Raw genomic sequence first — 27373 nt, 5'->3', positions numbered from 1 at the left:
TCACTTGTAATAGCAGGGGAACTGTACGAAGCCAGAGCTGCAACTGAGACCATCCCTCCCTCCCTCCATCCCTGCCATAAAGCTCAGCCCGCCCTGCAGCAGGAGGTAAAACCAGGGCCCTACTACAGCTGGAGTGTTTTTTATTAAGCCAAAGATAGCAATGACATTACGCAATGCCACACTGCACACTTAAACCATAGAAAGAGCAGGACTAGCCCTCCTCCCGCTCTTCCTCCTGAGCTGCAACAGTGTAATCACAAAGCGAAAGGTGTTGGAGCGTTTTGTTAGTGTTTATATGTAACTCTCACTTCACACTTTGTGTCTGTGCAATTTACAACATTTACACTTCCTCTGCACTGCACTATTTATCACTACTTTGAAGACGCTGCAGGCTGGTCTCTTCCTCTGATATTTTCAATCTAACAAGCGGTCAAGAAGGCCCTTTATTGCAATGCTATAGGTCTTGCATTTGCAAGAGTTTAAGCCATTAGTATTGTAAATGACAAGGCCTTTTATTTATGTTTTAAAACCCAAAACAATAATGACAGGCATGCTATTTACAATGCCAATTGCACAAACTTGCCTGAATGCGAGACCTATTGCATTGCAAATGCTTGTTTTTTATATAGTCTTCTTTTTTTTTCAACTCTCCTATCCAATTTCTTGTTAAATTCTTTTTATCCTTTTTTCCATAGTTCATGATTTTATAGCGGCCTTTCTCCTGTTGGTATTAGTCTCTAGCTTTCTTCTGCTTTGTAGTAAGCTTTCCCTCTCCTCTATATATATTGCGGTATATAAGCGTTTGTTTCTCACACTTTAGAGTCCTTAACTGCCCTATTAAACAGCTTTTCAACTGATATTAAGGTGATAATAGGGGGGGACTTTAATTGCCATTATGAACCACTCGGGGGTGTCTCACAGTTAACATCAGATGAGGATGACGCTTGCCGGATTCCACCCCCAAACGTCTACCCAGTCAAAAACTGGACTCCCATGGCCATGCAGCTCACCTCATTGACATACACATTCTCACTTAGAGCAACGGCCGCTTTCCGGGGGACAGCCCAGGAAGGAGTACTTACAATGGAATGGGCCATTCGTCAACAATAGATTATCTGTTGGTTAGTATGTCCCTATGGCACCTGATTCGATGTTTCCACGTATTCGATCGCGTGGAAAGTGACCACAACCCCTTGATAGCAGAACTGGATGTGCCAAACCACGACGGGGAGTACCAAGAGGTCGACTTGGTCTCCAGTGCCATTAGGATCACACAGGGTGGTAAAAAAATTCGATGGTCTACTATCAAGTCGTCGCCAGACAACCTGGCATCACTGTATAAAAGTGTCATTCCCCAGCTTGAGCGGCTAAATATATTGCATGAAAACGCCTTCAATCCTGATAATGATGTTAAATGTTTAATTATACATAAAGAATTAATGCTGTCCCTAGCGGCTAGCTTCTCTAAACCGGCAAAACACACTAACCGACAGGCATGTGCCACAAATCCCTTGTACAACCAGTCCTGTAGGAAGGCGAAGATCACTCTAATTTCTGTCATCAAATCAGGCCATAGAGCTAACATTATGGCTGCAAGGAACGCCTATAAGAAGCTCCTTTCTCACGCAAAATCTGAATGGGAAACTGAGAAATGGAAGGCCATTAAACAAGCACTAACAGCGAAAGATGCCCGAACCTTTTGGAACGTGGTCCATACTGGGAAGCCAGAAGGGAAGGTAAAGATCGATCCCAATATTGCCGAGGAAGCCTGGTGTGCATACTTTGGTGATCTTTACTCTAGTACTGCATCCCCCTATAACGCGTTACTTATAACGCCTTTGAGATCGGGCCTAGAATACCCCTCCCACCCCTTTACTATGTCGGAAGTTACACTTGCAGTCCAGGGGTTAAAATGTAATAAGGCCCCTGGGCTGGACAAGATACCCGGTGATCTTTTTAGAGATGAGCCGAAGATCTGGGTCCCCTACTTGACCGTCATATTTAATGCCATTCTTGACGGTCAAGAGCCTCCAAGCACTTGGCTGGGGGCCGAAATTATTCCGATTTATAAAAAGGGATCTCCGCTGGCCCCGTCAAACTATAGACCAATTAGTCTAATTGACGTTACCCAAAAAATCTATGCCAAACTGCTTTTGCAACGTTTGCAAGATTGGATTAGCGAGAATAATATCCTCTCCCACTTACAAGCAGGGTTCCGTGCTAAAACATCGACCATTGACCAATTATTACGGCTCCAGGTTCTCTACTGGAAGCATGTGGTGATGGAAGGGGGGAGCCTCTACCTGACATTTGTGGACCTAAAATCCGCATTTGACATGGTGGACAGAAACCAACTTTGGAGCATATTAACAACAATGGGGATACCACCCTATTTATGTCTCCAATTCAAAAGACTCCACGAAGGAACTTATGCAAAGGTTCGTTATGGCAAAAACGGCCAGCTAACAAGAGATTTTCCCATTGAGAAGGGAGTTAGGCAGGGATGCGTATTGGCCCCTACGCTATTTTCCCTTTTTTTAAATGGCCTTGTTGATGACTTAACTAGTGTACAAAACAGTGACGCTCCTAACTTAGCTGGTGGTAAATTTCCTGCACTCATGTTTGCGGATGACACCCTGCTGCTCTCAAAAACATCTATGGGGATGCAGCGGGTGTTAGATCAATTTACCAAATTCTGTAGGGACAGGAACCTGGTAATTAACATAGACAAAACTAAGTACATGGTGTTTAATGGCACTGCAACTAATTGCCCTTGTCCAACAATGGATGGACGAGCCCTGGAAAGGGTAAATAATTTTACTTATCTAGGCCTGACCTTAAACGACAGAATGAGTTGGGAAACCCAAATGACTAAGGCTAATTTAACCCTTTCTCAGTCTATGGGGGGTATTCTTAAGGTACAGAAATCCTGTGTCCACAAGCTAGTCAGTGTACCGCTGGAAATATACAAGGTACAAACCAGATCCTCCACCCTATATGGGGCGGAACTCTGGGGTCATTGTCCAGCGAATGAGATTAGTATAACAGAGAATAAATTTATTAGATAGCTGCTCTCCTTACCTACTAACACCCCTCTAGTTCCACTAAGGCTCGATACAAATCTGAGGCCTATTGCAGAAGTAATCGCCTCACGCCCGCTTCTCTACTGGCGTAGATTGTGGAGTGTCCCGGAGCTCGAGTGCTATAGAGAAGAATTAAAGATTGTGATGGCTCGCCCGGGTGTAGGGAGGATAAAGTGGTTATCTTTTATAAGGGGGCAGGCATCTAAGATTGGCATGGAGAATCTCTGGTCCAACCCGGAGGACACATGCAAATCCATCTCAAAGAGAACCCTGGCTGAGTCTATAAAATATTACAACCTAGAAGAGGTCCTTCTATCAGCCAGGCCCTCTAGTCTCACTGACAGTTTTCTGGATTTTAAGAATGTCTATAGTTTTGAGAAAGAATTGGATGCTATAGAACCTGTCTTAGCAAAAAAATTGTTCCTACAGTTCAGATATGGTACACTACCCCTTTATTCCTACTCTGATAAATGGAAATTGGGTTTAGCTCGTCCTTGTCCAGGTTGCAATGATCCAAACGAATCTTTAATCCATGTGATCTTGTTTTGTCCTGCCTATTCTGCTAGCAGGAAAAAATGGATCATACAGTTATGTGTGAATCTAGGAGTCAGGAACTACATAGACTATTTTAGAATTTTAAAAACTGATACTAATACATTGATAGTTACTGCTATTGCTAAATTTTTGTTTTCGATGTGGTTAACTAGACGAAGACTGATTCGTTTGTAGTAACCCACTTATTGTGGGTAGACTGCTCTGTCTCAGTAATAACTTGTTTTTTATTGTGTCTTAAAATTTTTTAGCTTCTGTATTTTATTGTCTTAGTGCTTTTATCGTCATATCATAAACCGCACGCTAACTGATTTATTGCAAATATTTAAAATGAGATGTAACTATGTATTGGTTGAGTTGTAAATGTATTTTTTCTAATTTCAATGTACTTTTATGGTTCATTAACAAACCGAAATAAAGTTAAAATGATGATGATATAAGCGTTTGAACTGATTTTCGGTACTCTATTGTCTATTGTGAAGATTTTTCACCATGCATGTTTGTTGAGAAGGCTTTATTTTTCTTGCTTATTCTCTAACAGTTAACCAATGAGTGGTCATGGTCATGGACCTCACTTCCCCCCTAATTTTGTGCTGTAATCCATTTATACAGTATACCAGCAGTTTCTATGATAGTGCAGCATGGCTGGAAAGTATGAGGTCCCATTGCATTTGCCAACCGACACTATATGTCCTTCATTGACCATTATTCCACCCCTTTATTGTGCTTCAATGACTCAGAGTCATCATCATCATAGGCTATAGCTCTGCTCGTCCATCACAAAACATTTTTAGTTTGGCTTGACTACCTGGTTTGTCTAACATTGTCAACCAACAAAATGCCCATAGTGATATGTTTGATAAAAGATACTGTTGTGTAGTTCCTATAAACCTATATAGGATCTGCACATTTAGACAACAAACACTGTAGGATCGGTGCCCAGACTGATTCTAGACACCCCTACTGGGTATGTTAGCCTGTGTACCAGCTAGCTCACAGTCCCACTAGAAACCCTTCTTACCACGGAGAGAATAGTTCTTGGCTACTATCGAACATGACAATCCTGATCCCTCAGAATCGTGGAAATAGTGCGATACTTTTCGCTCAGTCATTCGTGCTCACTTTGTCTCAGAGAGATATACAGAATAAACGGTGGGACGTTTTTCAATAAACATTTATTGAACCAGCATCATTCTAGTGTAAACTAGGTGTGCTGAAACAACCATTAGACAGTAACAGATATATATGCTTATAAGCACTAACAGAGTAAAAGGATGGTAGATTTCTATGATCGTGCTAAAACACTGAATACAGGCAAGTATATAAAATACATGACAGTAGTAAATGCGTACTCCTACGATGCGACCCTAACTAGATGTACCTAAGTGTACCTAGCATGTATGTGGATGGAAAGTCAAGAATCCCTCTAGGATAAAGTACACCCCATTACCTGAAGTGAGAGACTGTGGGACCCCGTCTTGGTCTCAAGATGGACACCCCGCAAGGGATGTCAGACCACTGCGGGCTGGAGTGTCTGCGTTCAGGAACCTCAGCATCTCACATCAGTGTGTCGGCAGGAAGTCCTTTTTCTCCTCTGACTAGCTCAGCAAGATATGGTGTTAATATACCCAAAGTGGTACCCTCAGGGGTTCTACTTTGCTGTATCATGTCGGACTGAGGATGACGGAAGGAATGACCCTTGTACATAGTTAGTATTCAGGAGATGGTAGCCCTGCTGAGTTTCCAAGAATCCTCATGCATAATGAATGAGACTAGTTTTCAGGGAAAACCTTATGTCCTAAAAGCAGTACCGTAATTGGGTAAAAGTTCAGTCCCAAAAACCGTTATGTAGTGTAATGGTAGGGGAGAATATAGGTAAAAGGTTAGGTGACTACCTGAGCCTATATTGGGATACCTATATAGAACATAACAATACTGCTAACTGAACTGTAGAAATGTTTTGCAGTTGTATTTCATTTATAACAAAAATAAGGGGAGGCGTATCTGGCATCTAAAAAATATGTATTGTTTTTTCTAGCTGCACACACTACCAGTGCCGGAGCCAGTTCTGCTGCAGAGGTGGTTGAAGGGGGAGACACAGCGGCAGCAGGGACAGGCAGTGGTAAGTCACTTTGCTTGCTTATTGACAATTACTGTTATACTCACTATAAGGGCGTCATGAGACTTTTGAATTCCCTGTTTTAGCAGCAACAGTGATGGTTGAGTTCTTATGGCCTCTTCTATCTACAACTCAGTAAAAGCTCACATAATGAACAACAAAAATGTTCGATTGATGGAAACGGAAGGTTAAAATAAAGGAGGGTGTAATGGTATATGAGTGAAAAGATACGTGGGTGGGTGAAAGGCTGCATGGGTGGGTGAAAGGATGCAGGGGCGGTAAATTAATGGAAGGGTGAAAGGATGGTTGAAATGATGGATATTAAATGTATGGATATATGGATGAAAATATGGATTGGAAATGGTGGACATTTTTATGAAAGAAAGTAAAGCTTAAATCATGTTGTGGCTATCAATGGGTGAATATAGAAAAAAGAAAGGATGAATGAATACTTGCTTGGATAAAGAAACAAGGGAGCGCTTCTGGAGAGGGACATGCTCACCTACATCGCTTACTTGGTTTTATCAAAGCTGTGGTTCAAAGTGGGGGGTATTTTAATTTTTGGTCTATTTCCTAGGCTCACTGTATTTGTGAAGCGAGGCATATATGTATCCCACCCACCACAATTCATCACCTCCCTCCCTGCCCATGGCATTTTGCCACTCATGACCTAAGTGCAGCATCGTGATTGCAGTTTTGGCTGTGAAATGTGCATCTGCTTCAGTTAATGCAGCATTTACAAAGTTTGCAATGCATTGCAAACCAAACACAAGGTGTGTTTCCCTTTACCCACTAAGTCACCTCTTAGTACTTCATTTGTTTATTCTTTCCTAGGTTCTGTACCAACCTACCCAACATTTTAAAAATCAATTTTTGACATGTGCCATATTTTTATGCTTATGTGAAGTGATTCATAAATATATTTCATGGTTTCTATAACAGATTTACGCATGTTCAAATGTTTACCTTTTGACTTTTGTCAACTAAAGTGACTGAATAAGCCAAAGCTTAGTCCCAAGATGATGATCAGGTTAAACCCACTATTCTATAGCAAGCGCCCTACCTTCTAGTCCCTCTAATTTACCCTGCTGTATAGTGAGTCAAGTTTCCTTTCCTTACTGCCAAGCATATAATTTGTTGGAAATAATTAGTGGTGGAGGGCAAGGCCAGGAAGTAAACTGGGACTAAGTGCCTGATTTCAGGTTTTTGCAGATGGGATACTCTGTGAAAAATGTGCAAATACAATCTGTATATCCCTTTCCTGTCCCTGTATTGCAGAGCATCGTTTTTTCCCATCAACTACATATGGCAGATAGGATATCTGCATTTTATACGAGACATGTGTAACATAGTATCTTATTTATTATTCACCTGCCTCTTTAGAGTCAGGGTAGAATTTGAAAGGCATTTTGAGAAGAGCAGGGCCATTGGAATTAAAGTAAGATATTTGTCCATTACAGCAGCGCCAGCTGCAGACTGCAGAGAGTAGCATCCTTCAGATTACCGGCCAATACTTTACCGCCAGTGTTGCAACCAGCTGTCAGGGGGCCTAACCACCACTACTGTCCCCTACCCGCTCAGACCTCCACATGCTGAGCTGCCTTCTGCAGCATATGGGCCAATTAGAGAACAGGATAGCCCAGATGGTTCAGAGCCTGAATTGCCTCTGGACCTGAGTAGAAGATGCCCTCTTCAAGCTTTTTTTTATTTTTTGTATTGGTGGGAGGGACTTTTATTGTTGGCGGAGAGGGTGGGAATTTGGAAGGGCAGTTAGGGCAATTTTGGACTGTTTTGGACATTTGGACGTTGGTTGGGAGATACTATTTATTTGTTTGGAAGGGGGGGTGGGCCTGTTTTGGGTAGAGAGGGTAGGTTTTGCTTTTGTTGTTAAAAAGTGAAGGAAAACATTATTCTATGATACTTCATTCCTGAAGTAGTATTTTTGTGTTTTACTTTTACTTTGCACTGTACTTAAAAGAAAAATGATACTGTATTGCCAAATTGGGGGTGCATCTTCATTCTTCTCAGAATGTCTATCAATTTTGGGTGCCTGGCTGAAGCGGTCTGGTAGGGTAATGCAGGAGAAGAGAAGGCCTGCGGATGGTAAAACAGAAATGACATTGTAGAGTCAAGGAGAAGGACAGAAGGTAAGCTGCATGAGGAATGCACCAAGAAGACCCCGAGACAGAGCAAGACCATAGTCTGCTGCAGCCATTCATTTTATGGTTCATGTGTGATCGATTAACTGATAAGTACAAGCAATTTACAACCAATCACAGATAAGTGGCTGCATGTACCGGTATGATTAATCTTACAAGTGTCATCATAACATTTATCCAAGTGCATGCATAATGTGATGATGTGACGTCACATGTCTATCTCCAGAGTCCAGTTACTTGCACCCACAGGCCCCTATCTGACCACATAATAGAGAAGTTTCAAATTTGAGCCAGTACACACACTCTGCAGCATTGCATTACCCAAATTAACGCACATCTCACCAGTCCACAAAGATGAGTAGGAGTCATCATCATGTTGGTTTCCCTAAAGTACATAACTTCCTTCTACTGGCTGTTGTTGAGGTAGTCCCGCCCTGATTGCTTCCATCATCCTTCTGACTCAGAGTAATGAATCTGCCAAACTCCGTCCCGACTCCCGACCCAAATGAGGGAGAGCGACCTGTAGTGCACTGCTGTTGATGAACAAGAAGAGAAATGTTGGGTATTTTGTGTGTAGATTTGTGTTTGTTAAATAAATGGACTGGTCTGGTCTTTAAAGAGTGTGAACCAGAAACAATAGGAATGGACCCGGCAAGCAAATCTTGCTAAGTGGCAAAGGGGAAGGGCCAATGTCCTTCAGAAAAAAATGATCACCCTTCAGGCCACAACTATGGCAAATTATCAAAATCAAGCTTACAAAGTATAGTTGAGCACCCTCCCTCACTGTCTGACACCACATGAATCATCGTCATCACTCACTCATTGGTGCAAGAGTTACTTGTCCCAATCCCAGCACGGTGGCACACAGTTGTCATTTCTCTTTAAAGCATGCAACACACATTGGGCAGTTTTGGTAATTAAATGTTCTGGGGCAGTCATGCTAGGGGATGAAAAAAAGGATAGCCACGGGACGGAGGCAGGCATTGTCTCTCCAATGTCGGCTTCTTCACTGCACACTGGTCCAACTCCAAACCGGCCATACAAGTGCCTTAAACAATGGGGTTGCATAAGTCAGTCAGACACAAGCAAACACAATATATAATGTTCACCTAGGTATATCCATTTTTTTTTTGGCAAGCAGTTTGGCGATAGAAAGTTCTATGATGGCCCAGGCCTACTCAGTCAGAGAAGCAGAGTTTGTCCTCAAACTCAGGTGGTTCGCCCAGAAGTTGATCAGCTAGTACACTACAATAACCTGAGTCTGACCAATCACCCTCATCCTCCTCCTGTCGTATTTCAGGTATGGTGTAATTCAGTGGTACAAGGTGTTGGTTTATTTTGATCATGATCAATCTCTCTACCTTTTGAGGCAAGAGACTGCTCCTTCTCAAAGTGACAACTGTGCCAGTTGAACTGAACACGTGCTCAGCAGGCACACTAGTTACTGTACAAGGCAGATGCTTTATTGCCAGCCTGCTAAGCACTGCCCATTGGCGTCTCTTTCCATACCAGTACACCAACAGGGTTTCGATTCAGATGGACTTATGTTGGGCCATCCAGATAGTCTTGGACCATCCTCTGAATGGTCAATGGTGCTGTAACCTTCTCAACCTCTTTTACCTTTGCCTCTGCAAAAGACTTAAGACCTGCCCCTTGAAACCAAGCCATGGCAGAGGCTAGAGTTGATGCTCCTGTTCTTGTGTTGTTGCAGGTTTTCTTGTTACTGGTGTTGGCTGCTGTGAGCCAACAGCTCTGCCCTTTATGGAACTTGAAGGCTGCACCCCAGAATGTCTGCCGGGGAGTGAGCTCTAATTTCCAGTCATTCTTCTTCCAGGTCACTCGCTTGCTCAGCAATCCACGTCTTGTATTGTGGAACATCCCCTTTTAAAAAGGAATGAAAGTGGCCAGTAATTTTTTGTACCGTGGATCAAGAATTGTGGCATAAATGTACTGTTTGGATGACACAATGTCTCTTTACAGCGTTGTATTATTAGCCAAGTGAAGGATTAAGCTCTCAACCAACTCATGCGCATCTTTCTTTTAGTCCACACCTATGTACATTTCAGACACCTTCGTTAGCTTGTCCTGTACCAGATGCAACAACTAGATAGCTTGGCCCATCGCACTATCCTCCTTGCTAACTTCATGTGTGAAAACCTCAAAAGGAAGTAGCATCTCTGTCAGTCATTTTACTAGGCCCCCTTTGTCTATCTCAATGATCATGCCTTTACCAGCTGCATACTCTCTTTGCATGACATATTCATTGATCGGTCTGTACTGCTCAAACTGATTTTGCAACATGTAATAGGTTAAGTTCCAACATGTTGGCACCTCCTGTATGAGTGCTTTCACAGGCACTCTATTATCACACAGAAGGATCCTAAACTGCTTTTGAACTTTAAAAGAATGGCTGAAATTAGTGCAGATTCTTCCACAGGTGGGCAGTAAGTTGCTGACTTGGTCGACTTTTTTAAGAAAGTACAACGATGTTGATGCAGTGCGCCAATGACAGGTCCTTGAAATAGCCATAATCTGCCATGGCCTTAACTATATTACTGCCATTTTCCATGGCAACAAATCCAATGTTAAGCCCTCTGGGTCGCAGCCATTCAAGCACCTTGTTGTTAAATTCTTCCAAGATGTTTGCAGCTGTAAGGGATTTCTCCATGGCGAACATGCCACTGCTGCATGCTTCCAAGCAGCATAAAAAATGTAATCAGCATCAAAACCTGAAGATATCATTTCTCTAACTCCCACGAAAGAGATTCAGTGTTCAGTGATACACATGTAATCAGTGTCTTGGCAACTGGCCTACATGTCTGTTGTCAGGTGGATAATATAACAGCACTATGCTGCAAAGCTTGGCCAACCAACTGCAGCACATCATGATGGAGTGCTGGAATTCTGGTAAAATATGTCTGTCTGGGAGCCTTCCATTTCAGCAGTTGCCCACCACAAATTCTAGAAAACCCACTCCTTCCACAAAAGAGAAAGGGATAAGATACAGCGCTAATATTTTAGTCAGCTTCCCATTGTACAACCATGCCGTGTGTGGTCGTGTTCGTACTGCCCCTCCTGCCTAACATGGAAGTAATAATAGCCTGGATTTTTCTTTTCTGGTGCCACTGATGAAGGCGACTTCTGGAGAGAAGGTGGTAGACTCAATGTGTGTCTTGGGGTGTTGCTGTTGTGTCTCCATCTGACTCTTGTGCCATTTTGACCTTACTGATGTGGGTGATACCAGGGCACTACTGGGGATAGGGCTGCTTTGTATAAATATGTCACCCTCTTCTACTTCATCACCATCTACCATGATCGGAGCAGATTCCCTGCTCTCATCACCTTTACCAAAACCACCTCCAGTTTTTTGGCTAAAGTTCACCTACCAGAAGATTGCATGATGTTTTTTCAAATGGGTCGTTTGGCCTCCAGTACCTTGGTGTGTACCAGTCTTACTTCGACAAACACTTGCATTGCAAAGGGGGCATATAGCAATGTTACCCTCCTGCTTTCTAACCGTAAACATGTCCCAAACTGGCGAGGTCCACTTTCTCATTAGGTCACTGGTGCCACTGCCAATGCCCGAAGAAGTGGAGGTAGGTGGGCGTGTTGAAAATTGCCTCTCTGCAGTGCGTACTTCTACTGAGGTAGTTGTGGATGCAGGTCACAGGGGCCTTGCAAATATGGGAGTTGGCGTGGTGGTATCAGTATCATCCCTAAAAGCAGGTTGAGGAGGGGTAATGCCAGTCTCCTCTGGAGTTGTGGTAGTGTACATGTTGATGACTGGCTCGTAATCCTCCTCTTCTTCATCCATAACTCTAAGGCTTTCAGGAACTCTCTTTTTCCCTTGCATCTTCTAGCGTGTCTGTGACTGAGGCAGGTTCTAATTAAAGTCTTGATCATCAGAAGGGGAGCTTGGAGAAGATGGTGGAGTACACTTCCTTTATCTTGCTGGAGATCTGGAAGCCAATGGAGCTTCTGAAAGAAGGGGGTCTACTTGCTCAGCAAGAAGCTCAATCTACTGTCCTTCTTCTACCTCAGGAAGATCTACTTTTGCTGGCTGTTGTTGTCCACTGAGTTTCCGCCATGATTGGTAACTACTTTGCAAAAGTGGCAAATCCAATCTAACGTCACTGCTTGTCAGTGTTGCTGTGATTTCAGTGGCTGCCTCTGTGTCAGACATGGGCTTGGGCCTAGGTTGAGGTGAGCGCTGTTGATGCGGAAGTGCTGCTCCCAGAGTGCTTCCCAGAGGCCGGTGTGGCAGACACACGACGTTGCCTGAAAAAGGTTTGGGCGACACACCAGCGGTGGAAAGCTGCTTCTTCGTACTTGCCACTTTCTTGGCAGCACCTTTCTTTGGGGCCATCTTGAAGATATCAGTTGGCAGTGGCTCTTAGATGCACGAGCTGAAGAGATTGGAGGACTGATGTTACATGTTGTTGTGTGGGCATGCGTCACATGTTCAGGCCTTCTATTCGGCAGTACTGTGGGTGATGTCTCTTCTCTTGTGCACCTAAAAGCAAACAAGGAATAAAAACATTAGTAAAACATGGCATTGTTGTAGTTTGAATTAGTACAGAGAAAAACAATATAATTTAGTGTGGTTACTTAAGTTATAAATAATTAACAACAATACAGTGTATCTATTCCAAAGTCAAGCCACACCAACATAACATAATATTTCACTTACAATCAGGATGGATAATAACAACCTACAGATGTTTGCTTTATGTGCATCATATAGGAAGATACATGCGACACTTAGGGAGGTGCAGGTGAAAATTTAATAATCTTAGAAAATTAATGCTGTTGTGTGGCTGTGCACCTACGGCAAGCTGGGGTTAATCAGTGGTGGGAAAATGTTAAAAAAAACAAATAATGATGTAAACATGAAAAAAGTATAATTTTTTTCTTAAAAAATTAAATCATTTTTTTAAAAAAGTTTACAAAATAAAAAACATAGAATTAAAAAAAAAATAATTAGAGATAAAATTGACGGAAAAAAAACTAATTCAAAGAAACCATTGTGGTGGAACTAGGGGACTATGAGAAATCCATTGGGACTTCGAAGGCAAGGTGATGCAGGTGAAAAATGCATATATTATAAAATACTGCTCATAATCATAATATACACTGCATTTACTATGAGTGCCTAGGCCTCACGTATATTATTAAACTGATATCAGGGAAAAGTGAAAAAATTACAAACAAACAAAAAAGCGTAGCCCTTTCCTATCAATTGCAATAGAAAATGGCTTTGCAAACCTGGAAAAAGGGTGGTTGCATAAAATGGCCACAGGTCACATGGCCAACCAACAAATAATACATGCAGGCCTTTGGCAAAAGCACACTGGCTAGCTACACAAAATGGCCACTGGCCACATGGTCAAACAACAACAGCAAGCAAGGATGAATGGCCACAATAAAGAACGTATACAGGCTTATGGCAAAAAGCATACTGGCTAGCTTCACAAAATGGTCACCAGCCACACGGTCAAACCACAGCAGCAAGCAAGGAAGCATGGCCACAACTAAGAATGCATTTCGGCCTATGGCAAAAAGTACACTGGCTGGCTACACAAAATGGCCACTGGTCACATGGTCAAAAAACAACGACAAGCAGGGAGGTATGGCCGCAACATAGAAGGCATGTAGGCCTGTAGCAAAAAGCATGGCTACACAAAATGGCCAAAGGCCACTGCTCAAAAAACAACATCAAGCAAGGAAGTATGGCTACAACAAAGAATGCATGCAGGCCTATGGGAAAAGCACACTGGCTGACTACACAAAATGGTCACTGGTTACATGGTTAAACAACAAGTGAGGAGGCATGGAAAACAGAGAACACATGTAGGCCTTTGCACACTTACTATAGAAAATAGCCCCATGCCACATGGCATGGGGAAGAGAGACAAATGGTGGCCTGTGGCAAACACACTCACACATTGGCCAGACAAAGGGGGCATAGTAACACTGAAGAAAACACTAGCATTAATTCAGCAATGCCAAAAAAGAAAATTAATTAAGTTGTAAAATTTTACAACACACATCCTCCAAAGACACCAAATATATTTTACCCCACTTATACACTTTCTTAAGAAACAAACTTAAATGTTATCCAATGTCATCCCTGGCCTAAATTATGTGTCAATTCAAGAGACATCACAGAAACAGTTGTTTCATGCACCCATTACTAGTCCTGGGCCTACTGACTGGGTGGTCCATTGGCAGACTAGGCCGCATAGTAAAATAAATGAATATTGCAAACGTATTTACAAAAATGAAGACCATGTACTAAACTGGTCAACATTTTACTTTTACAAAAGAAGAAAAATTAAATGCTCAAAATAATTAGGCCCCTACTGAAACTGCAGGCCACTCACCACAGTAAATCTTAAAAATCAAGTTAAAGTACAGATAAATCCGGGTGCATGCCTTCTATCAAACAAACAACACCCTTATACAACCGTTTTTTAACTTTCTTGTGCTATCACAAAAACAAAGTTCTTAAATCAAATGGTATATATGCAGCAGACAAAGAGAGTGATCCTTCCAGCTCCAAGCAGCTCCAAATCCAAAAGAAAAGTGACCAGGAGGTGGACAACGCACTGGGAGGAGCCTGCTGGACAGAAACAGGAAGTTGGAGTCTCTGGGGCCCCGTCTCCTTTTTGGAAAAAAAAGTAAAATTAAAAAAAATCTTCTCACGCTAAAAAAAAAAAAATACGCTGAAGAATATTAACTTGAAAACGTCTTTTCTAGCGGACTTAGTTGCTTTTCGAGGAGAGAATATGTTTGAGGTGTAGCGACGGTCGCTCGCTTTCGTCACAAAAAAGGTGGCAGAAGCTCGCACGAGTGGCTAGCAAATCTTGCATGCACTCACAAGCAACCAGCAAGTTTCATCATGCTTGCCAGCGCACAAAAACATGAATCGAGCGTGCCAACAGAAAGCAAATTCCTCCACAAGGTGGATAACAGAAATTATTGGGAACTCCACATTCTCTGCATAGTGCAGAGTTCCCAAATTCTGAAAACTCCACCAGCAGAGCGGAATTTTACATCCAGGCTTACCTAGAGCCGAATAGGTTTGGCAGACCTATGGCCGACAGAGCTCCTTTACATGTCAGCAGTTTTGGTCATTGCGCTCTTGTTTCCCCCCCCCGGATACGAACTTGAAATGTGCAGCAGTAGCATTTGTCCATGGCATTTGTTCAAAACAAGTCTTTTTTAAATGAAACCATGTATTCGTTTAATGAGCAGAATTAGCTTTTATTGTGAATCAGTTTGTTGAATGTCTTCTGGCGTTCTATATTACGTTACATGTAATTATAGAGCGCAAATCCTTCCGTTAATTAGTATAGGGCTCTGATTCCATCCAACCCTAACTACGAGGATACCTTCAGAGTCTGATTTTGTTTATGGGCTGTAATTTGTAGGCATCGGTGTGATTGTGGTGCTGTTAGTTTATGGTTAGTGTTTATAAACATCCATAAATAAATACTGACAAACATATTTGTTTTGAGGTCTGGCTACAAATGATCGTTTTCTTCGAACAAAGGGTGGCATCTCGTTGAACACATGCTCCTCAGAGTTTACAATGCTCATCCGCCCTTCAATGTTATTGCATTTTGTAAAATCTTTGTTTTCCTCTAAAATCGATAACTTTAAAGTGTGTAATCGTGCAGTAAACACAAGCCCTGCTACTTTGCGTACATGCTCTTACGCTATGTAATTGTATCCAGAGCAGTCGCTTGATCAGTAAGATTGGGGGTGGGGCGGGGGCGGGGGAGCTTCACATTTGCAGCCAATCAGGCTGGCATATAATATTTAAATACATTATACACAAGCAGAGTACTTGAGAGGGGCCTATGGGTCAGTGGAAAGGAAAAAGAATGCGAATTAGCAGGAGAAGTAAGAGAGAAAACACAATATTTTGTAAAATGACCAATATTTCTGAGGACTTTCAAAACAGAGAGGGAGAGAGTGTGTGTTTTTTTCTGTGTGCATGTAAAAATTACTGGTGAAATCTGACTGGCATCTCACAATCCCCGACTGAAAGCACATGTACCCAACTATTTACCAGAAAATGCATTTATTGGGGGGAGGGAGGGAGGGTGTAACACCTCAGACACCCCCTTGAAGCGAAGACCAGTTCTGACTTGTGTTTGCTTTAAGGATTTTGTATTCATTGGTTTGTGGTTACAAATACTACATTCACATATGCTCACTGACCCTATGGGGATAGTTGAGTAATGCCCTTTACCATTGCCCCGTATGTTTTATTCGAAGTGCTTCCTTCTGTGGACGTCCTGTTTTATGTTACCAGTGTTGTAATTATTGCAAATTTCGTGTTCAATCACGTTTGCTTCCTCATTGCGTTATTGGATACATACAAAGCATTTGTTCACTCTCTGGGGGCTCCACTGAGCGAACACTCGAAGTCCTGACGCATGTATTGGGTGTATTTTTCCATTACTGCATAGACTAAAAATGAAAAATACGGGGGAGGAGCTACGCTCGTGACCAAGATGGCCGCATAAGCTCCCGGCTCCGCCGACCTCCGCCAGAGGCTCATGAATCCTGACTCCTATCCTGATTTCCCGCCGGACTCCCGTGCAGGTGAACTGCGCCTGACTCGAAAGGTGCAATCCCGGAATTTCTAGCTGCTCGGACGACAAAGATATGTCGTGTGTCATTCTTGGCCTACCCCAGATTTGCAGCATGGGCCTCGAGTTCTAACCCGGCCGGGTTGGAGTTGAACAACATCGGCCGCGGACCATGGGCGGTTCCGGTCTCCCGAAGTGGCGTTTTTCTTCTCCCGTTATGGATGGTGATTTGGTGACAGCTCTACCCAGCAACTACGGTGGCCTATTGTACCGACTATTTGTTCGGGGCTCCGCTGCCCGGAGGCCCTGTTGAGCTCCCGAGGTTTTCTGGGCTCGGTTCCCCGTGGGCGGCGATGGTACTGACATCGTGCTTTGGACGTGTTTAAAAGTGGTTTCTACATTGCTTCTGCCCTGTGCCCCGGAGAAGTCGACCTCCGAGGTTCGGACACCCGCCCGGTCGCTCATTGAGGGGCGATGGAGCGGGCTGAAACTACACCGTCGCTAAGCACTGTAATGGCCGCCATTTTGGAGCTCCACACCGCCACCTTCCAGGAGATGATCATAACTATTGATCATATAGGCTTGGGACCGGATTCCGGCCCTTTGTTCCTGGAGAGCCGAGATATTTCTTCCGTGGAGAACGCCTTGATTGTCGCCGAGGACCCTGTGTAGGATACCGACACGGAAATCTACTGCGACCCTAAGATGGCGGCGATCGAGCCCGAAAGAACTGGACGTTTATTTAGCCCTATGTCGACCCCGCCCGAGATGGATGTGACCATCTTCGTAAGCCATTGTGACTTCTCCAACGTCTGTCGGATCACACCTTTGCCTCTTTTGGTGAGTGATCAAGGCCGCTTTGCTGATTTATCGCTGGTGGGCAGTGGACTTGCTTTGACTTTTGGACTCTGTGGACGTCTATCCTGTTTTCCCTCCTATCGACTTGATTTTGACACTCTACTGTTTTCTATTATTCTTGTTGTGATGGCGGTTCGGATGGACAGAGCCTACGTGGAGAAACGCAGCGACCTAATTGTACTGGACGGGGTCATCGTGATGGATCGTGAGGGTTTGGGCTGAACTTGATTGGACTTTGCTGCACTGTTTCTTTTGTCTTTGATGGGTGGTATCTGTGGGAGCGAGGGCCGGATGTGAATCTGATTGTCTGATTATTGTTAGTCTGATATGCTCGGGACGGGATTTGCTGCCTCTGTGGTGCCGGGGGTCTGGCGGGATGGCCCTTTTTCTGTTTGCGGCTCCCCTACGGACTGTCTCTTGATTTGCTAAAACTTGCTTAACATTACGGTAGGGGGTGTCTGCTTTTGGCGGGGGGATGGGAGTCCGGGAGCTCGTATCGTTTTGCAACATTCTCCTCCACCAACTTTTTCCCTTCCTTGGGGTGTAGTTTAGGGGGCGACAGGCACGCTGCTAGTGGGGTTAGGTCGTAGCCATCTGCAGGGGTGTAGGGTGGGGGGTTGTGTTTTAAAAAAAAAAAAATTCCTTTGTTATTTTCTATGACCATTCTATTTCCCTTTTCCTTTCTTCACAAGAGATGTGGCGTATTCTCCTGATTTCTGCCTAGACGTATCTGGGTGTCATATGTCTGCCTCGTATATCCTGTACTCCTGGTGGGCGGGTGCTGTGGGGGGGTGCCTGCGGTCACTGCTATCTAATTGTTTTACTTCTGCTTTACGCTGGTATTGATTTCTCTGCTGATTCTGACTGTACGGTACTTCTTCACTTCATTTGCCCGTCCACAGCTGTGTTGTATTTCGTTTAATGACACCCGATATGTATATTTTTCCTCTTGTGTTATAATAATAAAAAGATTTTTAAAAAAACAAAAAAACGAAAAATGAAAAATACACATCAGTCTTGAAAACCGAAACAGTAGCTCAAAATAGACTTGGGTGCTCCAAAATGTTGGTGAATCGAACTCACCAAGGGGCTTATTTACGCCCTGCGTCACTTTGAACTGGGGAAAAAGTGACATAGGGGCAGCTTGTAATTAAGTCCCGGCCAGAGATTTAAGTGGGAGGAAAAAACTGGGGATCTCTCAAAGGGGCGTGACCCATGTAATTATGGACGTGGCTTAAAAGCTCTTATGCTGAAAATCTATGCTTAGCATAGTGTGCTGCACGACTGGTATTTTGCTACTTCTGCTATTACATTCAGATATATAATCCAGCAAGTAACATTACACTTACAACAAGCTAGTGCTATTGGCTTTGTCAATGGTTGTTAGAGGCGTAACATAACTAAGCAACAACCATGGCTTCGTAGTATAGCATATTGAAAATGCTTCAGTTCTGAAATGGTGAGACTGAAATAACTAAAACGAGTCTCTTTGACGTGCAGTGGTACTGCTGCAGAGTTGAGATTTTTTCCCCTGAGCGTGAGGGCAAAAATGGAGAGCCGGAAAGGGACCCGTCTCAGCACCTGCTTTTAGAACTGCCGGTACTGAGCACCAGCAAGACCCAGCCCACTTTAAGCCCTGGCCCCGGCACTTTGTTCATCTTTCTGCAATGACCTTTGAATGTGCTGACATCATCGTTCACCCTGCATGTGCTTCTCAAACAACTTCCGCTCCTGAACCCATCATCTTTGTTGTTCAAGTGGTAGTTGCCTGCAGAGCAGACCGGTGCTCAAACACTTTCACTCTCTTCATCAGTGCCTACACCATCTAACATGAAGCAAGCCATCCTGTTGGTTAGACACTGAGGAGCATGTGCTATTTCAGATGTAGGACTATTTTAAACAAAGATAAATAATTCAAGGGACAGTTCTGTGCCTTGAAATCAAACTCACAAAGGAAACAGACCAAAATGCAAACAAGGACAGTAGAATGGGGTTGTCCTCACCGATCTTTGTCATCGAACATAATGGGACCCCTGGCTTCACTTTGTTCTTAAACCAACATCGCCTTTATTAAAACCCCGCGATCACAGCTTACATCTAAATATACCTAGTTTATTTTAAGATGTGTTGTGAATAATGTTAATCCCATTAATGGATATATCTTGGATATGGTTCAGATTCCATTAGTTTGAAATCAATACATTGGACTATATGGTGTTCTTAGAAGAGCCAAGGTGGTCTTTTCTTCCTACCATGGCTAGCATCATCCTGGAACAAAGGAGGCCAGAGCTGACCCTTGAGGCACAGCTGGAACCTGGCAGGTGTAGTGTTCTTGGTTCTGTGGGGTGCTGTAGAGCACAAGCTCACGAATAGGGTGTCACTGCACTATTGTTCCTGTGGATACTGTTAACACATTGTCTTGAGTGGATAAAGCCAGGTATTCAGCATTTTTCTAAACTTCAGTGGATCTGGTTCTCTTCTGTTGTGGATTGATAGGGTGCTCTGTAGTTTTTAGGCAGCTATGAAGAAAGCTCGTCCACCTAGCCAGTGTTCCTAAAAATTATCGTTCCTCTTACTTGGCCCCTTTGTTACATCAACACTTTCAGCCTGATTCATGAAAACGGAAATATGCGATTTCTAAATAGCGATTAATACCGAATCGCTATTTAGAAATCGCATAATGGGATTCATCAAAAACAGCGAGAAAATAAAGCGAATCGCAACCGTCCGCAAAAGGCGATAGCGATTCTTCAAATTCGCAGACAATTAGCTAAATCCGTCCATTTCCGTGTAGGAATAGCGATCTCGCAATTAGCGAGATCGGAAATTGCGATCTCGCTAATAGCGAGATCGCAAAAACGGGAAGTCGCATTTCGAGCACAGTGATGACATCACAACCAGGAAGCAGGCAGTTCCCTCCCCCATTGAGAACACTGAGGCAGAGATTGAAGCAGCACCACACAGAGCTCCTCTCAAAACACCTCCAGACTTGGATATTTTGGATATTGCAGACTGCAGCTATGCCACAGGATGCAGCAGCAGGGCCCAGTGACACCGGGCGCAAGCGCAAGATAAAGTTTAATGAGCAGGAGCTGGAGCATCTAATCGATGGAGTCTGCCATGACCATAACAAACTATTTGGCAAGGACTCCAGGAGGGTGCCTGAGGCCGAGAAACGGCGACTGTGGCTGCGCATCCGCGCCAGAGTCAACGCAGTGGGAGTAACACAGAGGTCCATAGACGACCTCAAAAAGAGGTGGTACGACCTCCGAGGTCGTGCCAAGGAGAGGGTGGCTGAGAGGCTGGGTGAAAGCCTTGTCACTGGAGGGGGAGATCCAACAGTCCCTCCCAACACCCCCTTGGAGGATCGTGTGGAGGACACACTGCAGCGTGAGGCATGTGTTGGGGTTATCCCTCTGGACTCATCCCGACCCACCCAAGACAGCCAAGGTAAGTGGCATGCGACTGCGACCCTGTCCCCTAACAATGGCCATGACCCTATAGCCTCCCATGATCAACCCCAGTCATGCAGCCCATGCACATCAGAACATGCCCTATTGCATTGTGGGACATGTAGTCTGTCCACAACTTACAAAAACTCCAATGCAACCAGACATGTCCCAATGTCCGCAATGCAACAGCCAGTCAGGGAATGGTAGCCAGCATGCATGTACCAACTGCACATGTCAAAGAGACATGCAATTAATCTACGTCCACTTTCCATCACAGGTGGCGCAGATAACACCAGCAGTGACAGCGAGAGGCTGCAGATAGATGAGGCACCAGAGGAGCCTGAGGGTGAGGAGGAGCAAACATCCACACAACCAGCTCCATCAGGCACAGCACCAGTGCCACCGTGCAGACCACCACCAGCAACGCCAGCTCCATCAGGCACAGCACCAGTGCCACCATGCAGACCACCACCAGCAACGCCAGCTCCATCAGGCACAGCACCAGTTACCAGCTGCAAGACCCATCCCAGTGGCACCATCAACATCAGGTGCTGCTAGACCTGCGACACAGCACACACCCACTGTGGGCAGCCAGCACAGCAGGCATGTCAGGGAGCCGCAGCAAAGTACAGCACGCACCGGCAGGAGGGCGATGGCTGTGCGTGTGCCAGGGCTCAGTATTGAGCGCCGCATGCTGCGCGTGCACCAATTGCAGGCACGACGCCAAGCTGCCATACAACTGCAGCTCCACAACATAGGCAGAAATGTTGCCAATGTGTCTGATCGAATTGACCAGATGACAACTGCCATGGAGGCAAACACTGCGGCCATCATCAGCCAGCGCAACATCGCCCGCCGCCGCCACCGCCAGCTACTCACGCGCCTCTCGGCCTACACGCGTTCCAACTACGTGATAGGAAATGCCATCTCCCAGCTGTCCCGTCGGTGTCTGGCAATGCAGCTGCAGATGGTACAATGCAGCAAGGACGTGGCACGTGTACTTGAGCATGTGACAAGTGCTGTCCTGGCACTACAACCACCTGGCCCAGCCAATGCTGGTGGGGATGACACAAGCGAGGGGACATCGAGTGTCAGCAGCCTGTCTGCAACACAGGTCCTACGCCGCAGCAGTAGGCCCAGTGCGGGATCACGTGCTCTGCTGGAGGAGGAGCCTGAGAGGCGACTGGGTGTTGTGCGCCGGAGGCGCACATGACATTTCAATCCATGGGCAGGGACATGCTGCTGACATAAGCATGTCGTGTCTAAACCATTGAACAGTATGGCGCAATACTTCTCACATGTAAATCATAACAATTATTCCATATTATTGTGCTATCAACAATAATATTTATTCAAGCATTGAACATCGGACTCATGTCATTATTTCCATTGTCATGCATTTGTGAAGTGGTGGGTGATGGGGAGTGGGTGCTCTAGAAACAGTTCATTGTGATGTGGTTGCGCCGTCTGTGTCCTTCATCTGGATGTTCCCGCGTGCATGACGCGCATGTGCAGGTGGCCGGTCGTCCCCTTCCGACTCACTGCCAGATATCTCTACAGGAATCCGGCGCTTGGTAGCAATGTTGTGTAGTATTGCACACACAGCCACAATGCGACAGCAGACATCAGGACTGTAGTACATGGCCCCACCAGTCTTGTGAAGTATGCAGAATCTGCTTTTCAGTAGCCCAAATGTCCTCTCAATGCAATTCCTTGTGCGTATGTGTGCTACATTGTAACGCCGTTGCTGTGGTGTAGCAGGGTTGAGGTATGGGGTGAGGAGGTATTCACGGAGAGCGTAGCCACTGTCACCTGAATGAGAGGAGCAGAGGGTGATTTCCTGTGTAGCGCAGCTAGTTCATCACAGTGTAACATTGTGGGGCAAGTGTACTTACCAAGTAGGTGTCCTTCACCAAAGTCTCCCCTGGCCAGTCGTGTGTGGAGGCCGCAGTGCCGGAATATGAAGGAGTCATGTGTGCTCCCCGGGTACTGTGCCACTATGTCCGTGATGTATGTCTTGGCATTGCACACCATCTGGATGGTGAGGGAGTGGTAGGACTTGCGGTTGCGGTACATGTATTCCGTTTGTGATGGTGGGCAGATGTGGATGTGGGTACAGTCAATGCATCCTATCACATGTGGAAATTGCGCTACATTGTAGAATTGATGCTTGGTCTCATCCAAGTCCTGTTGGGTGGTGGGGAATTTTATGTGCTGGTGTAGCTGGGTCAGCATTGCATCTAGGAAACTCCTTAGGCAGCGGGACATGGTGGGCTGGGATATCCCCCCAGCAGCGGCAACTATCCCCTGGAAGCTTCCGGAGGCCAGAAGGTGCAGGCTGCACAATACCTGGACATGTGTGGGCACGGCATTGGTCCGCCTTGTTGGGTGCTGCATCAGGGGGTCCAGGTCCTGGATTAGCTTGATGATCATTGGCCCATTCAGGCGATACTTAGCGTATATTTGCTCTCTGGTTTGGCCCAGCAGGGTGACCCGTTGGCAGAATATCCTCTCCTGGATCCTGCGTCTGTTCCGTGCAGCTCGCTGTAGCCTTCGCCGCCTGACCACCATGTACAGTCCTGGCATTGTGAGAGTCCTAATGCTGCAGCTGCATCTCCTAAGTGTGCTTGGTCAGGCCAGCACCTGTTGCTGATTGGGTAACGGTTTTTCAAATTTTTTAATTTTTTATTTTGATGGTTACCACCTGCTTTGGGTTGTCCTTAAATAGCGCCTCGCTAAGAGCAATTTTTGGGTTTTTCGCTAATTGCGATTTTTCTTGAATAGCGATAGCGATTGTATTGCGAATTTGCATTCTTATTCGCAGATTCCGTGGTTTCTCGCTTTTCCAGATTAGCTATTGGGCTACGACCGGGATTCTGCGAATTCTATTGCGAATTCGCTATTATGCCTTAACGAATTCGCAAATTATTTTCTTGAATACCTTTTTTTAGAATTGCGTTCGCAATTGCTTTTTCGCAGCTATTTAGCTTCATGATTCAGGCTGTTAATCTCCAGGTTGTTCTCAGGTAACGCCCTTAGCTGAACCAGATAAAAACGTTGCCACATTCTCCGCCATCCAAGCGGGAGCAGGTAACAAGCTATTGAGGCCTTCTTGTCTAATGTCAAAGGTGGGTTGGTGGATTGGACATTTGGGTCTTGGGTCTTTCGGCGGACTTCATACTATTTTATTGTATTTGTGCTTCTGCGTAGCCTGGAATTGCTAGAGGCAGTTCTCCCTCAAGCAGTCCATCATAAATGATAGCAAAAACAAGAAGCCTTTCAATTTTAGACACTACTGGTTAATAGTTTCATCTTTTTCAGGAAGACCTCTTTGCCCTTTTAATGCAAGACTGCATTTTCTTTCTATGGTAATCCATACATTTTCTCATATTGCTTCAGGGTAGCGTGGATGCTATCATCTTATCTTATCAGCTCTTCATTAGTAAGCTAGTTCACTGCAAAGAGATTGTACTACGGACCCATGCTAGGACTATTGGTGTGGTGCCCTAGGCAGGTATCATTTTGCTTTACCGGTTCCTGGTCAATCTGGTCATGTATTTCTCATCTGGGAACAGTAAGGAACTTCTAATTGTGGGTGTCCTAGGCAGTTGCCTTGGATTGCCTTTCCAAAGCACCAGCTATGATTGTAGTAGCCTAACACAATTTTTCGAAAAGTGAGTGTATTCCAGACTGCTCAAAAGATACTTTCCCAAACTAGACTTTCACCATGTTACACTGACATTCCTATTTTTTTTCTAAATCTGCTATCATTCATGCCATCCCTCACCCAGTCTATCCCGTCAAGATGTATCACCAGTGTTGTCAAATTGGAAATCCTTCTGTCGACTTAGTATATTATCCCTTTTTAGGTCTCACCTGGCGTTAGCAGCACACCTGCACTGCTCTCGCCATGGCAAGGGCCTTTTGGAATCGATACGGATTCCAGATGTGCACGCGGACGGACAGGACTGAAGATGTGCACGCAGGGACTGGATGTTTTACTCGCGGCGTGACACTCTGGTGACTTTTTTTTTGCCACCAGTAAAGCATCCAGTCCCCGCGTGCACATCTTCTGTCCGCCCAGTAAAGAGCCGTTCACGTCCTCTGACATTGCGCATTGTGAGCGCGGGCCGCCTGGGTCATGCTTGTTTTTCTTGGAGCCGACTGACATTAAAGACTGCCTTGATTTTCCGTTCTCCGCATCCTTTCTTTTATTTTTCATGGCGCAGCTGCAGAGTGACTTTCACTTTGTCAAATGCAGGTCCGGTAACCAAGGCACACCAATGCAGACCACAACTCCTTCTGCTGCTTTGGAGCACTGGAGTGCTGTCGGAGTGTCGCGCAGCACCACTTCACAGCGCCTCACATCATCATTATGTACAGCGCTGGCCAAGTCCTCGAAGCACACCAACATCTCCGGTATGAGCCATACTATATAAATACAGTGGGCCAGAGAAATCTCGACTGCCAGCCCTTACTTCTACCTAAGTAGTAGAGGGGGAGACATGGTTTATTGCCATTCTGACCTCTCTGATTGCTAAACAACTCTCTCCACGGCAGGCTTGCATGGTGAATTTCACTTTGGCAAAAGCTGTTGCAGGCAGGACGCATTCACAGTGAGACAGACACAGATCACTTCAAGCACGGCATTCCAGATGCCACGCTTTTTTTAGGTCTTGGCTAGGAAGCGCGCATGTGCTGCTCTAGGAGAGCCTTTAGCCATCAGTCTTAACTTTGGAAGCACTGCACTCGTGCTTGTGGCGGCATCTACCTTGCGGGAGCCAGCAGCAGCGTGGCCACATTTTTTACAAACATATGGCCGTTGCTCACCCCGCAAGGTGGATGCCGCCACAAGCACGAGTGCAGTGCTTCAAAAGTGAAGAACGCTGATCGCGATGCTGCTTGCGTGTGGCATCACTTGTTTCCTTGCTTTCCCCCCGCAACAAGGCTAGCATGGGCAAATTCGTGAGCACGCACATAGGCACCCCCCCCCATCTATTAGTCCGTGCAGGGCACCTGTTGTCTGAGTGACCTCGTTGGCATAGCTATCAGCCAGATGGTCTCAAACAGAGTGAGCCCACCAAAGTGCATTTAGACAGAACATGGAGGCATTTTGCTTTTTAAGAGGGTGTATATTGTAGAAAATAGGGTAACACCTGTAAAATGAAGGTGCTTTTGCTTCCTTTCCCATCCATGGCAGACCTACTTCGTTCTCGTGGCCTTCTAAAGCACCGGCTCGTATCAGCAACCCCTCCCTCTGGAAAAGCTTTCACTGTGCTCTGCCCTCCAGGCCCCTCTGCGGCTTTCTTGCCTTCATTCTCCTGTCTCACTGGGTGTTAAGCAGCTTTATCGCTAGTTTCGTGTTAACCCCCCCCCCCCAACCCCTCCCCCACTCCCACACACACACACACTTCTTTCTACCCTCCTCTCTGGTTTAGTTGCACATTTATTTCATTTTAGGAATTTCATATAGAGCCGTCTTCGTTCGTTCTTTACAAAATGCCTTTTCCTTGTAGCAGGAGAATCGCTTGCGTGAAGTGCTGCACATAGCACGTGATTGTGGGCCAGGGTGTGCCGGAGTCCAGACATAAAGGCAGGAACCGGTGTGAAAAAATGGAATGCGACCGCACACTGCCCTGTGGGTTTTAACATTACACCAATTTACTTGGTATTTTTTCAACTGCATATTTATAATCAGATGCAAAAACAACTGTTGATGGACAGAATGCAGAACAATGTCATACATTCACCCCAGTACAGCGATCTGGGCCTTAATCCATCATTTTTTTGCTCACCATGCCCTACCATGCCCTTCCAGTTTGAACCCAGCCATATGCAAATCAGTCTTAACCCTGTGCCTCATGGGAACAGTCCAGCCCGAACTGCCAAGCCAGGTCCTCCCTGGACTGGAAACAAGCATCCTAGGACCGGTTTCGGGCTTTAAGCCCTCATCAGCCTGGAATGCTTGATTCCAGTGGCATGGAGAGCATGGGACCCACGTCTGGGCATACACGTCCCACTTGGGATGACAAATGCAAAAACAACAGATCACTGACATAATATCGACAGTCAAAATATAGACTTACCAAATTATCGAGGTAAAAATATAGAATGTCAAAATATCGACTTCCTATCTACAAACAGGTAAGTACAAAAATATCGACTCCAAAATATCGATAGGAAAAAATATAGACAGTCAAAATATCGATTTTTTTAAATATCTTAAAAGTAATTTTAAAGTACTATAATAATAAATATAATTAATTAAAACATACTTAAAATATTTAAATAAACTTAAAATGAATAAATAATTATTGTAACTTAAAAAAAATATAAATTTAAAATATATATATATCTATATATACATATTATTAACAAAACATATACAATATTTTTTCCGTTGGATAGCGAGAGGTTTAAATTTACTATTCCCACTCCAGTGAGAGCAATAGTTGGGAAAGCGTTGGATAGCGTAGGGATAAAAATTACTATTCCCACTCCAAAGAGTGCAACAGTAGGGAAAGAGTTGGATAGTGTAGGGGTTAAA

The 27373-nt window shown here is 44.8% G+C and overlaps 1 protein-coding gene across 1 annotated transcript in view; it reads left to right on the top strand.

The window, feature by feature from the left end:
• The window catches only part of SLC23A1 (solute carrier family 23 member 1), a 447395-nt gene that overhangs the window by 84917 nt on the left and 335105 nt on the right, over positions 1 to 27373 (top strand). Inside the window, exon 2 of the mRNA XM_078653352.1 lies at positions 5674 to 5757. Coding sequence (XP_078509478.1) covers positions 5674 to 5757 — 84 coding nt within the window. The remainder of the gene's footprint in view (positions 1 to 5673; positions 5758 to 27373) is intronic.

The sequence above is a fragment of the Lissotriton helveticus genome, chromosome 7 (genome assembly GCF_964261635.1).
Source record: "Lissotriton helveticus chromosome 7, aLisHel1.1, whole genome shotgun sequence".
Taxonomy (NCBI): Eukaryota; Metazoa; Chordata; class Amphibia; order Caudata; family Salamandridae; genus Lissotriton; species Lissotriton helveticus.
This window is presented reverse-complemented; position numbering and strand designations above follow the sequence as displayed.